The sequence below is a fragment of the Cydia pomonella genome, chromosome 17, assembly GCF_033807575.1.
Source record: "Cydia pomonella isolate Wapato2018A chromosome 17, ilCydPomo1, whole genome shotgun sequence".
Classification (NCBI taxonomy): Eukaryota; Metazoa; Arthropoda; class Insecta; order Lepidoptera; family Tortricidae; genus Cydia; species Cydia pomonella.
The window spans coordinates 9,895,359-9,910,425 of NC_084719.1; the positions used below are offsets into that span (position 1 = coordinate 9,895,359).

General features: G+C 40.8%; 1 protein-coding gene across 1 annotated transcript in view; it reads right to left on the bottom strand.

The window, feature by feature from the left end:
- The window catches only part of LOC133527073 (protein groucho-like), a 73,525-nt gene that overhangs the window by 10,007 nt on the left and 48,451 nt on the right, over nucleotides 1–15,067 (bottom strand). The window contains exon 7 of the mRNA XM_061863963.1: nucleotides 11,104–11,129. Coding sequence (XP_061719947.1) covers nucleotides 11,104–11,129 — 26 coding nt within the window. The remainder of the gene's footprint in view (nucleotides 1–11,103; nucleotides 11,130–15,067) is intronic.

Here is a 15,067-nt window from a genome sequence, read left to right on the forward strand (position 1 = left end):
CATCACTGTTACTGCTTGTAAATAGAGATCCAAGCTATCCGAAATATGGTGCGCGAGTGACTGAAAATACGCGAGTTTAACCGCAAAATTAGCTTTAGTCCCAGTTGGTTCGTGTTTTTCTCTCACTCTCACTGAGCCTAAGCGTGAGCGAGATGGATGTGCGTGCTCGGGACCGTGGAATTAATGTTTTTGAATTTTATTTTATTTGTGTTTTATTAATAAAAAAAAAGTAATCGCTCAGGCATATTTCTCATGTTTAGAAATAATTTTCATTTAGCGTTACAGGGCAGAATTAGAACTAGATGTAATTACGAGATCAAATTTGCCATAGGCAAACTACTGCAATTCCAAACGAAAAAGCTACGGTATTTTTTTAGATCTCGACATGATAGTAAACAACATCGGAAAGATAAAGACATGGTGCTGTTTAAGATACTTGTACCGTGGCGAAGCCTGGAGGGTGGAACGGGCCTAATTTTACGAGGCAGTAAGTTAGAGGCGAGTGGCAAGCGCCTGTTAATTTGCTCGCCACGCCGGCCTGTCGCCGCCCGCTGTGACTTATCGTACTGCTCCGCATCGCACCCAGACAATAACACTTTATGTCGGATTCACATCTATTTATCGCCGGCCGAGTACTTAACGTTACAATACACTGGCTTTGTTTAATATACTGTTCTATCTTACTGTTGAATAGCTTCTTTCTACTCATAATTTTGTTTCAAGAGGGTGTAACTTGTGAAGCGTAATTGTATAAGTACGTACATACGGTTAATATATGTAGTTACCTACAAAACCAAACCTAAAAGTCTGAAGCAAACTTAAGTAATAAGTAGCCTATGTGATGAACAAAATAAAAACTATAACTATCTAAAAGATAAGAGCACCAAACTTTTTAATAGCGATAATATTTGGCAAAGAAACTAAGGGAATATAAAATGTGTCCCCAGATAATAGCGCTAAGAGAAAGAAGGTTCGCACGAGCGCCACAGTTAAAGACTGGGGAAACTATAAAACGGGACGAGGCCGTTATGCTCGTATAGGTATTAGTATGTCAGATAAATAACGTGGCTTATGGCGGGGTTATTGGATATTTTGATAGTAGTCGAAATGTAACCAATAAACTTTTATCATTGGCACAAGTCGCGCGGGCATAAAACCGCGTCCACACGCGGGTCGGGCCTTAATTTTACGATCACCCGATCTCTACAGCATTCGATATCGAATTTCAAGTGGGCTATTTCGAGAGCCGCAGCGGTAATGTGACGTGTCGGGTTCGATTGGTCGGATTTTATGTTATACGGGGAACTCGCTCGAAGGTTTGCGGTTATTAGTGAATTTATTAAATCGAATTGTGGTCATGGTTGTTGCTGGAACTGTGACTATTTGCTGTTGTTTGATAATGTTGGCTTTTTATTTTCCTTAATTAACGAGGCATCTGTTACGGCTGTATATGTACAGCACACTATAACAAACAATCAATATCCGTATGTTCCTAATATCAGTATTAGAACATGAAAAAGGTCGTAATACATTTTCCTTCCTTAAAATAAAAAGATGTGAATGTATTGAGTAGTCATTTACCCAACCTTTTCCATTTTCAACAGAAAAGCGGACAGAGCTAATCTTTACTTTATCCGATTACGCGGGTCGACCTCAAGAAAAAGGCAATTGAGTCGGGGACGGGGTCGCGGGCGGCGCCGTCTCGCTACAAGCTTCGACAACACGACTTATCGGCTACCGTTCGCGCCGCGAGCCAAGGAGCACACACCCGCGGCGTGTGTGTGTCGTAGGGGGAGGGGGGAGGCAGTGATGTTACGTATAAAGTGGCAACACACAGGCGCGCTGTTAACGCCGCTCGGGCTTATTGTCTGCGGTCACGCGACGAGCCGTTTAGCCGCGCGCGCCGCCGCCGGTTAACCGGAAGGGGGGGCGGTTAACCGGACGCTGGGGGCGGAAGCGGGGGAAATAGATAAATAGACCGTCCGCTCGGAAATGTACGGATTGAGTTCGGACTATATTTCAGGCATAATAGTTTTGAAAAGTTACGTGATTTACACGCGACGCTTTCAGCTTATATCGAAACTGCGGCTCTACCGGCTTTATACGACTTCGTTTTATGATACTGTCATCGAAAAGTTTTATTGCGCACCATTTACTTTTAAAGTCCCATTACGTTCTCAATTTACAACTTTGTATAGGTTTATGCATGTGAGTCGGGTAAGAAAAAAATAATGTATCGATATAATATACAAAAGTGGGCAGCAGTTTACAGGTCTATACCTAGTTTACACACATTTTAAGTGTGCAGCGCGCCTGTAAACAAAAACGAGCCTGTAGACAAACATCGTTTGTAAACGACATCCACACACCGGCATCGGAACTTACAAAAACATTAGACTTGCGCCAAAAAATTAATTGTTCGAGTAAACCGCGGGACGCTGTACGACTTTAAAATTAACTTTTACCGGTTCATTCGTATACATAAATAATGGAGGAATTTCTGAATACACATTAAACTCCTATAAAGAATACATTAGCATAAATTTATGGTAGCGAGTCGGCGTTTCGAGCGCGTTTTTACGTGACTCGTAAAGTTTATAGTCGCGAGTGGAGGATTGCGTTTACTGCGCGCTATCGGTTTATGGCCGACCCCAAATAACCAAATTGCCCGGCGCTCGTTGTCGGGTGGGCGTCCGCTGGCGCTCGTGGTCCGCGCCCGCGCCCGCTGCCGCCAGCACCATGCCCGGCCGCACGGTGAAGTGCGCGGCCATTACGCCGCCACTCCGCGTTACGAGCGCTCTCGGAGGGAACTCCGGCTGCGCCATGCTCCGTACCACTCACAAATGCACCGCTTGGAAACTTGCCCGATAGAATTGATGTTCATTACTGCTTTGTTTGCTACCTGCAGTCGAATTTTATAAACTTCAGTTTCAGTTTTACTTTCTGTGTTGTACGGTACGTTGCATTTAAATCTACTCAACTAAATAACCATGCTTATTATGCGTAGCTCTTGTATATTATTGTAAATGAGATGTGTATAATCCGATGTAATCAACTAACAAGAAGTAGAGTCGGGCTGATGTATCACACAAAGCAAATTCCGGGAGCGTCGTCGATAAGCAATCTCACCCTCCCTCGCTCCATTACAGGAGTAATTAGGACAATTAACAGGAGCAGGGGCCGCAGGCGGGGCGGGGGGCGATCGCTTTCACGCACGCAAACAAATGTCACGTGGCACGGCGCCTTAATTAAAACGATAATTGAGTTGACTTGCGAAACTCGCCCGCCATTTCGACATTCCGAGAGAAATTTCACGGAAACTCTCCCCCTTCGGGAACTACGAAGCCCTTAAGTGTCGACGACTTTAATTTTGTGTTAGCGTCTACTTTGCGGTCTCGAGGCAAAATTTTAATACGGTGTACACGGCCTCGCTTTGTAGAATTACTTAAATAAATTACCCTGAATCGAGTTTTGTCGCGTGGAGTTGAGAGGTAGCTCGTTTGGAAAATTGGTAGAGGCGAAATTGCCTACTTCTAGACACGTAGAGATTTGTAATTGTACATAAACATTGATTGTTAATATAAACCGTAGGTATTAACGCGTGACAAATGTCCGTGGCGTTATTATGGTAATAAAATGTATCGGCGGAGTGCGCCGCTCGTGTTGACATCGCCGGTTCCTTTAATTGTCATCCCTCCGCTTAAATCAGAGAGGGAGGCTCGGCTGCCTCCGCGGCAATATGTGCGTCGACACTCTCGGGACTTAATGCCGGGATAAACAATTCGTTCCGTCTTCATAAGTGATTCCCTTCCAAATAATAGCTAAATTAATTTGTAGCGTGCTCAGCCTTCTTAAATTATTACCTACTCCGTTACGGTATTCTGAGTACTAAATGTGGCGTTGAAAGAGCGTAATGAACCTGTTTTAGAGAAGGCTCGAGGCAAATTAATTTGAATTGAATACCGCCCACACGAGATTTAACAGTTGAAGTGTCAATAAGATATGCTAATGAACCCGGGACAAGATACCGGTAAGTGGGCATTTATTTTGATTTCTTTTCTAGTTTATTATTTCGCTGTGGGTAGAAGGGTCAGTATCTTGATAAGCGGGTTTGCGGTCAGCGGCAGCATTCGCATGATCGCCGCGACCCCGGCGGGCGGCGCGTGCGAAGGGGACGCGCTTATTTAAATGAGAGCTCCCTCGCCACCCGTCAATAAAACATTAAACACGTAACAAGTTTATGCGCAGCGACAACCCTAGCGGATTCCGCCACTTCGTTAATCCGGGCGGGGGCAGCCCTAAATTAGGGTCGAGACAAGCCGTAATCCCCCGCTCGGCGCGACGGGGGATTTATATTGTTATTGCTCCGCGTCCGGAATTATACGAGGGTTGAGGGACTAATGAAAGGGGAAATTTAATTCCTAATGATTCTCGTCTTAGCCCGTAACGAGGAAAACTCGAAAAAGGGCTGCGACCCGCTCGGTTTTTTATGATTAATCGTTTTAAGCGGAGCGGAGATTATTCGAATCATGCCCGGCTGGTAGTCGTCTAGTTCGATTGTTTGTTTTTATCGGTTCGACGTGTTCGTAAAGTCAGAGTTACCTAACCATCAAATTGGATTACAAATTTATTCATGAAACATTTTCGATGCCCGTACACGGCGTAGCGAGTGAAGCATATGTAAATGCGTGATAAGCACGAAGGCATGGAGGCGCGGCGTGGAGTGTGCGGCGTGGCGGGCGACACGGCGTCGGCGTGTTGGGCAACACGGCGCAGTGAACAAGGCCGCCGCCGCCGCCGCATTGTTAAACATGCCGCCCGACAACCGCAGCGCATGCAACCTTGCCTTGCGTCGGGCCAATATCGTGAACAACCGCCGGCTACGGGTAACCGCAACCAGTATGCTGAGATAATTTGTGCGCAATTGGCTCGGTGGCAGATTGTTCAATGTTCATGCAATGATGCCAATTCCCTAGATAAATCTAAAATTAATATTCATTAAATGGCCTTGAATTCTATGTAATTGTGGTATACGATCTACTCAGACCGATTATTCACCGTTTATAAGTATAAAGCAGTAAAATTACTTTTAGTTCGCATTTACGCTCATAAATTGAAATTAAAATAAACTGAATGCAAGCACGATTTATTTAAAGTTTTATACGTGAAGTGAAAGTCCATACAATAGTACTTGTACCATGAGTCACTGACAGTGTCAAAAGCGTTTATGTCGGTGCCGAACTGGTGGTAGCCACATAGGTACCGTAAAAATAATTGATGCTCGTCAAAGATCGGCCAAGTCCGAGCACCTACGTCAGTTTAATCGAGACAAAATTCCCAAGAATTACAAGCGGCATCAAGATGAGGGTAAAATATTATATCGTAACCTGATACTTATTATAAGAAAAGTATATTAATTCATATAATAAAAGCATATAACAGGTGAAAATGCTCTGTAAACCTCCGGAGCGTTAGGCGCTCACGCCGTCGCCCTTCCGCTCATTACGCGCGACTAATTGAGATAAATTATGAAGACGTGCAGCGAGCCGCGAGCGATCGCGCGCCGACCTGCTAATTACATGCAGCCATTTCAATTACCCGGACTGCTTATGTTTTTATTTGTTTTTTATGTCAAACAAGTTCACGGCGATTACAAAGTATCGTGAGAATTAGGGCTTCAAGTAAAAAATTAACCACACTCTTGTTAGTCACGTTCACGCGGCTCTTTGTATTGCTGACTGCTTGAGAAAAATCTTGCTCGGAACGCATTATTCATGTTTAGTTAATATTTCAATAAAATGAATCGGTAAAAAGGAGTCTGTAAAATGTTTACAGCTTAACAATAACACGATTAAGTCAGCGGTTATGTCGTAAAAATGAAGAATGTAATGAAGTGAATGCAATGTGTTGTATTGTAGGTAAGCGGGGGTATGGTGGCCATTATGTATGCGGGGCGCAGGCCACACACGTCGGTATGAGCATCAGCAGGGCTGCAAAACGATCAAGAAAACTCGCTTCTTTAAGCATGTTCACTAGAGGAGTATTGCGTGGTTCGCATACGTATATCCATGTCGATTCAAACATTCTCCTTTCAACACCGACTTGAATACCAATTTTTGTAATTGGTTTTCCGTGGGAATGATTGTGAGTTGAGGCAGTTACTTTAAGAAAAAGGTGAAACTGTCAACACAGTAAAGGACATAGACAATAACTTTTATCCGGCCGTTTAGAAATTCTTGTAACGTCACGTTCGATTCTCGTTCGCAAAAACTACTCGTCTGCGAAAGTTAAAGCTAAAACAAAGAAATGAAAGCTGGGGAGTTAATTATACCTAGTAGTGGCCTTTATAGCGCGTATAGTCGGTCACTTTAGACGCGCGACCTGCGCATGTGCCTACCTTTATTTAATGCATGAGGACAAGGTGGGTACTCTGTATAAATGTAGTGTGCTTTCAGAGCATGTGTATGGCAGCCCTCGTGGCCGAGTGGAGACCGCAACAGGGAGCATGCACCGCAGCGATGCAGGCTCGGTCACAACACGCTGCAACTGACAACACCTTTTTACTCGAATTTGGAAGAACCCTACTTTCCAATTCCAAGTGCCCAGCTGTCAAATTTAAGCCAACTTGTGATAGCAAACTTAAGACTATGTTTGGATAAAGGGACGATGTCTCGAGTAAACCGTCAAATTGTACATCGGAGGCCCAGGAGCTGTATAGCACTGTATATTAAACAACTGGCGTCAGACAACTTATTACATAGGTACATATTTAATCACATATAAAAAAGGAATGCTATAATAGGCACGCTATAATAACTACATTTATAAGGTACTCGGCGTTATTAAATATCTTCGATCACTATTCAAAATAAGAATTCCAAACACTATTAATCCGTTATCCGTTGCGCTCACAAATGAATCATTAGAATTCATATTTTTTTAATTAAGTCTTTTAAAATCGATCGGAATCAAGCACAGCGTCGACATGAATTCAGAGTAAAATGGTGCACCTATAAAATATTGCACTTTCGTTACCAACGAATGCAATACGTATTGAATATTTCATTTGGAATATTGAATCTGTGGAAGTGGCGTTATGACACGGTTCGTCGCTGCCGCGTGATATTTGATTAAACGGTTGGTGAAACAATGCCTATGAAATACATTAGCATCTATTGTGAACTGCGCATCTATTTAACATATTTTTTAGGCATTGGTTTAAATTGGCAAACATACAGAATTAGAAAGTTTTAAACACATTATGTATCTATCACCTAATCGTCATAATTGTTATAAAAAAAAAATTAGATATAAAATGGGCTTTATTCATAAAAAAAGTATGATAAAATGTAATGATAAAAACTTAACTAAAACTTTTAGATTAAGTTCTGCTAGTCAAGTGTGAGATATTGTCGATTCTTTGGTTTTGGTGAATAAAAAAATTGCTTACTGCTTTGGCTTTTATGACTTATGAGACGTTAAAACTAATGTGTATTAACCTACAATACCATCTTCCATGAATGAAAAGGTTCAAAACTTAGAATCTTGCATTCCTTTGTGTCGGTTCCATATCAACGAAAATTGTTTATGAAAGAATGAAGGAATTTCTTCAGGCGCATCGAGAATAAATAGGTTTGAAATATTGAATATTCCATTCGCTCACGTACTGCTCTGAGGTATTGTTGTGGGTGGGAGAGGGGGGCTGCGATTCGATCAAGCCTGCATGAATCGATGCGATACGGGTATCGGGACAAAGCCGCGAGCACGACCAGCGTCGCCTACCTCTGTGGAGGTAAGCTCTTAACTCACGGCATTAAATTTAATGTTATTTGAATCGCAGATATAACAAAGCATGATCCAAATTAATAAGCGCTTGCAAGCAATACCATTTTTTTTTATCGTTAGCTGTGAAAGCGGAGAACAAACATGTTCGCTTTTACATTTCTAGCGTGCCAAGGATAGTTTGTAAATATTAGTATTTTAGTTGTTTTTGAAAATGTATAACAAAGCAAACGCAATAGTCATACACCATTACTAATTAAACCATAATGATTAACGTTTCACGCTCCAGTAATTTATTTAACCGCTTATAAACTTCGGAGACACAATACTTAATGTACCTACCAAACAGGACAAGACAGATAATCTGTCGAGATGCAGCGACGTAGTAATCTGTTATTCTGTATCAAGACGGAGCATAAGGAGATTAGAGCGGAGCGCTAGGCGCCGATCAGCTCAGTGAGCATAATCTAAATGTATCTGTGATGCTGAATAGATCATTTCGGAGGCACGGGACTGTCCGCGGCCGAAAGGCTAAGCTTGTTCAGTCGGACCGATGTATTCATTACGTGACGTTTCGCCCTCGTGTTGATAGGCTTGCTTCCTAAATCTGGATATCGCCTGTTAATTAATCGGAAGGTCAGCTATTTTATTAGAGACAGGAACTCGCCTCAAAGCGCATCTAGGAAAAAATTAATAACTTGGCTGTTGAACTAGTTGGCTGCATCTTCGTCGTTTTTGTCCCTTTTCATTGTGAGGTTCGGGTCAATCATTGGTCAATATTAGTCGATAGGAGATGGTTTAGTTTAGTAGATATAATATTAGGCTTTGTATCTTAATTATGCAAGTTCGTTCATTCGTCAAGTAAACTACATATAAGTACTGATTATTATGCCTGGAGCTTAAGTATAGCATACCTAATATTCCATACAATAGATTTAGACTGGAGTGCTCCATATCAGAGCCCTCGGCAGCATGCGCCTGATCAATATCTATAGACTGTATGCCAAGCTTTGTTATCTGATGGTTTCACTCAATACTAACCGGTTCACGAACTATTATTGGATTTTTTTTAATTGATCGAGCACTAGTTCAAAATGCTCTAAACTCAATAAAAAATTTTTTTGTATATACTTATTTTGAGAGTGTAGTAAAGAGCAAGTACCTATTCCACGGTAAACAGTAAATTTGGATTCCGCAATAGAAGTAAAACATAAACGTTCTAGGTACGCTCATAAAGTGCAAAGAAAAGGCAAAAGAGAGTAAACTCCTAACTGCCACGGAGAGGACCACCGCGCAATCTGTTTCACTTTACGGCGTCTTAATAATTACAAGTGGCCATTTCTTCCAATTAAGAAAAGTCTGGGGCGATAAATTGTGAGGGTTGTGTCGAGCGCTGTTTTACCGCGCGTAAACATGACGCGCTAGGGTTGTCGCTAGCTACAAATACGGCCGAATTAAACTTGAACGTTTTAATAAAGCGCGCCCGTCCATATCGCAGCAGGTAGTAGTCGCATTTACACGCGCCGCTACCGCCTTAATTAAAGGAGCACCTCCAACACGCACCGACGGGGCATGTCGAAGAACAAACGCAAATTTATTCGGACCGGGGTTTTTCATCATCTATTAAATAAAGAAGTCGAGGAGAATGCTAAACAAGGTTGAGCGGCCCTCGCCCTGCGAGTTTTCCACTTGAAGTGGTGTGCTCCCGGGGGGAGGGGGAGTGGCTTAGATAAGGTAAGGAGGATGAAGAGGCGAGATGCGCGGCGTAATGAACCGGCTCGGAGCAGTTTTTGTGTGGTTCGGGCGTCCAAATTGAATATTAGGCGCGATTTGAGAGCGAATGAACGGGCGGCGGAAATAAATCCGCGGTTATTATGCTACCCAAATGAGATTGAGGAAGGTTCGCCCTGTTAGGCTTAAGGCCGCTGCTCAATTTCACCTCGGTGTAAATTGCCAGACGTATCCGTCCTAGCAGCCTTGATTATTTTGGGAGATTTTAAGGAGCTTTTGAAAGAAGGTATAGAATTAAATTGTGCGGTATCATTTAACTAAATTACGTTGGGCACTCCCTTAAGCTGATTCTGTCTACTTTAGCCAGATAATGGCTGCTTCATTTATATTTTTATATAATAGTCAAAAATATGTAGGTACATTAAATTATATCTAGTCTAATATTCAGTTTATTTTGTTCAGTCGCAACATTCACCCACATAGTTGTAGAACATATCTCACAAGCTAGTCGACATATCAGAACATCAAACACCGTTCGATGTTGGCAAATAAACGTGAAGTTTCAACAGTGTGTCAGCGGCGTGATTCCAGTAAAAACATTCGTCCGTAGGGCGAGGCGTAACCTGACGCCCCCGGCTGCAGCCAAGACGCTCGGTTTATGTAAACTTTATTACGGAGTGCAGTAACCCCCTTCCACCCCCACTTGAAATTGTAAGGCGCGTCCGTGCATTACTCAGCTCGCCGCGTTTGCACAGATCGGCGGCTCGAGCGCCAACCGGGTCACACCGGAGAATAAACTTGTAAACTCCGGAGCGCCACTTTTATAACTTGTTAAGGTATGCCCTTACCAACTTAATCTTATTATCGGGCTTCCACCGTTCACAAAGTAGGGTGTCGTCATGATTATAAGAGATAAATGAATAATCTAACTCCGGTATAGGATAACACGAAAAGTTTTACCTCCAAACGGAATTGAAATCAAAACGTCAAAATGAGAGATATGTGGCGCGCTTAGACAGAAGTAGGTTAGGTGAACAAAGACAATGTTCGCAGCAGCGGGGGCACGGATCGATTCGCATGCATTTCGTTTCGCTTGCAGAGCGACGGCAGAGGCACATCTGTGCGGTGCGCCGCGAGCACCCGAGCACAACAAGGGAGGCACCACCCCCACCGCGCGGTAACACGATACCCGACATTCGCAACACCTCGACGACGCACTGTGAAGCACACTTCTATATTGCACTAGGGTCACCAACTTAAGCCTTAAAAATATTTTACGATTCTTCCGATTTTAATTAAAACGTTAAACTTCCGACCCGAGCGTTATAGACGGAGGTAAGTAGTTATTGTAATCGAATGACATCCTTAATCTTTGAAAGAGGTTTTGCATCATGGCAGCCCTGTAGGGGGTGCCACTTGCATAGCGCCACCCACTTGTGCCCTGTTATGAAATCAACGTGTTCGAGCGAGCTCCTGCGCGTTGGCATTCCAAAATGGAAAAGGAACGCCTGTTGGGAATTTTTCAAAGCATATTTTTTGTCGTTGAAATTTTAACAACCTCGGCTAAATTGGAAAAAGTTGTGTACTCACATGCCTCTCCTCTGCAGAGCTGATACCTGTCGACAAATGAGACAATTAAATGATTTGAATTACAATTCACCTAAGCCTGCACTCCAAATTCAAAGGGTTTTTCTTTTTATAGAAGTTTTAGCTAACTATTTGGAGCTGTACGAAACGTTATTTTAAATACATTTGAAATAATGTGTGGATTATTATTTTATTAATTTTAAGAGTGTACAAGCACAGATAAAGTGTGGGTAGGTATAACACGGAAGTTTCCGACAAATAGTTTAACACCTACAGCCAGTTAACCCATAAATCGTTTTTCGGGTGGATAAAGCGGGTGAAATTGAAACGTATTATAAACCGGATAGGGGTAGGTATAATCTGGGCGATGTACCCGGGCATGAGCCGGGTCGGTGTAAAGTGCCCGATGAATATTGCAGGGGTTGTCGCGTCACGTCACGCATCTCAGGGTTGCCGAAATAGCTCAACTTTCTAATAGCAAATATTATAATGATACTCGTAAAGCTCTTTAAATGTGAGCCTCAAAAGGGAAAGAGACGCTTTATGAGTTTTACGCTAAAGAAGATTAAAGAATGTAAAATATTAATGGATGTATGTTGTCTACTTTTAATAAGGATTAATAAATGTAGGTCTATAGATATCTATATATTTTTGGTTACTTAATATGTTCTGTATAAAATTTGCATATTTTTAGGGTTCCGTAGCCAAATGGCAAAAAACGGAACCCTTATAGATTCGTCATGTCCGTCTGTCTGTCCGTTTATGTCACAGCCGCTTTTTTCCGAAACTACAAGAACTATACTGTTCAAACTTGGTAAGTAGATGTATTCTATGAACCGCATTAAGATTTTCACACAAAAATAGAAAAAAAAAACAATACATTTTGGGGGTTCCCCATACTTAGAACTAAAACTCAAAAAAAAAAAAAAACATCATACTCATACGTGTGGGGTATCTATGGATAGGTCTTCAAAAATGATATTGAGGTTTCTAATATCATTATTTTCTAAACTGAATAGTTTGCGCGAGAGACACTTCCAAAGTGGTAAACTGTGTCCCCCCCCCCCTGTAACTTCTAAAATAAGGGAATGATAAACCTAAAAAAAATATATGATGTACATTACCAATTACCATGCAAACTTCCATCGAAAATTGGTTTGAACGAGATCTAGTAAGTAGTTTCTTTTTAATACGTCATAAGATTAAAAAAAGATTTTTTTTTCATCAAACCCATACGTGTGGGGTATCTAAGGATAGGTCTTCAAAAATGATATTGAGGTTACTAATAAAAAAAAATATCTAAACTGAATAGTTTGCGCGAGAGACACTTCCAAAGTGGTAAAATGTGTCCCCCCCCCCCCCTGTAACTTCTAAAATAACAGAATGATAAAACTAAAAAAAAAAATATATGATATACATTACCATGCTAACTTCCACCGAAAATTGGTTTGAACGAGATCTAGTAAGTAGTTTTTTTTAATACGTCATTAATTGTATGGAACCCTTCATGGGCGAGTCCGACTCACACTTGGCCGCTTTTTTGTTGATAAGTTCGTAAGTGCTTAATAAATACTACTTATTTTATACTTTTTTGTAAGCTTTAAATAACATTTGTTTGTATTGTAATATAAAACAAGCACACCTTCGTAAGCGTCGTATTAACTATTTATCGTGCTTTTGAATTCATACCGTGTGGATGGGTGTTCAACATATTTAGTTATTTACGAAGTTTCGATAGAAGCTGTCGCCAAATACCTACTCCGAAGTTGCAGAATGTGCGGTAATGGAAGCCCCGCGAAGTTGTCAGATGCCTACGGAACCCTCTGACGGAACCCTTCGAAGAAAGTTAACCGCAGTTGGGACGCTAATATAATTACCGAACCTTTCCAACCAATATGCTTAGGGTAGATAATACAACAATATTATTATGAAGTCAAAGTCTACAAAAAGGCGCTTCAAAGAATTTAATCAGATGAAGTAGCTGTGCTTTCTTTTTGATTTAGAAAAATGCCTTGCGTTTGGATAACTTTCAATTTTAGATGCACATCTGCTAATATTTGTTAGAGCATTATCAATAAATTATCTGGTTAAATATTTAGAGAATAGAAACTATGCACTTTGTTTTGCATAAGTATATTAAATATCCTCTAGAACGGCATATTCAGAAAAAGGTGTGTGTAATACCTTGTGTTTTTTTTAAACCTAAGAAATTTTGGGTTATTTCTACTCAGAATCACGAGCACTATCGATTTAAGCAATAAAAAAAGTGTCCCACTTATAATTGCCAGCTTTGTAACGCAGTTAATAACCATACATGTTGTATGGACTGTTACAAAACTGACTAATACATTTTGTATGGAAAATTAAGGATAATTAAGGCAAACTGAATGAAATAAAGAAAACCCCCATAACCCCTAAAACATTTTAAGGCGTCAACACAAACAGGATTGCGAATAATTCCGAAGTAGGTACAGTGTGCGCAACAAAACGTATACCTGCAGTACTCCCGGGGCATACTAATGCCGCATCGGCAGTCGGCACACGCGCGGTGCATTGTACCCGGCCACTTCGTCTGCAGCGACTTATTTCCCGAATTAGAGTTGTCTAGCATCAATCAATGGTGATGTGTGCGTAGTGAATAACTTAAAGGTTCTTGAGAAAGAAAGTAGATTTAGCATGTAAACTATCTACCTTATAATTCGCGTTGCGGCTGCAAACCCTTGGATCTTGTAAAACAATTTACATACCTGCAGGGCTATGATGGTCGACTTTATAAAAGATATGGTTGTATATATGATGATAAAACTGGCATTTTATCCAGTTTTGAGTTGACGTCTTTTCCACTTTCGATTACTGCATAACATGGTCGTTGGATAATATATCATTTGTCTACATTTATAACTTAAACTTTTGTTGATAAGTGGATAAGTTAAATGATATAAATGACACTTATCTAATATACGGTGAATGGCAACAAAAATATATGTTTTTCTATGCAATGTACATAACGCGAGTTACTAGCTAAGCTAGCTAGCTAATCAGCAATTATCATTGTCAATTTATTTTATTTATTGTAACATTTGCAACACCCGTATACTTGTTTTGTTTGCCATCGACGTATGTTCTCTGGCAGTCTTCATATAACCAAAAGACTATTTTTTTTATTGGCTTCCACCCTAGCCCTGTAAGTTTAAGTTAATTTCGTTTCATTTGCCTTTTTTTGTTTAAGTATCTACAATTTATTTGATTTTGGCAGGTTGAGAGAGTTTGACGTCTTCAAACTAACGTATTTAAGGGATCTACTGTCCTCAAATTTTTTTATGAAATTACAAGCAATTATCAGCCTTCGTGAATTAAGTATTGTAGCCGGGTCAACCTTAGTCCAATAATTAAGCTTATTTCAAAGACTATGAACTGTAAGTACAAGCAACAAAGTAGAATTTTACTAATGATGTAATGCGACATGCTAAAGACCTATTAATATGGATAATTTTTAATTGTCAATGCCCTATGTAGATAAGCGGTAGAATATGAATTAATCATCTATTCTTTAAAATACGCCTTAAGGCATCGAGTTTAAAATTGACGAACGTAGTCTTGAGTGGTGTGATATTCACTTTTTGTAATAAATTCAGGAGTTATTGTTAAGGTTTTATAAGTGTATTTATTTTTGATAGTAATTATCATACATCACATTTTGAACTGAAAAAAAAAAAATATTTTGTCCATTAAACCTATTTCACATCATTCCATTATGATCATACGCGCCAAAATGAATGTGCCTAATACAGCAAGTGTTTGTTTGGCCTGTGTTGTTTACCGTGCGGCACGGGAGACTATTAGAGCCCCCCTCGACCGCCTGACGTCTCCAATCCCACTACTGTTTCAATATTTACCAGCTTCGAGAGGCTTTTTGAACTCGCTGTTTGCGTGTTTTCGGATCGCTGACGGCTATATGGCTCGCCCG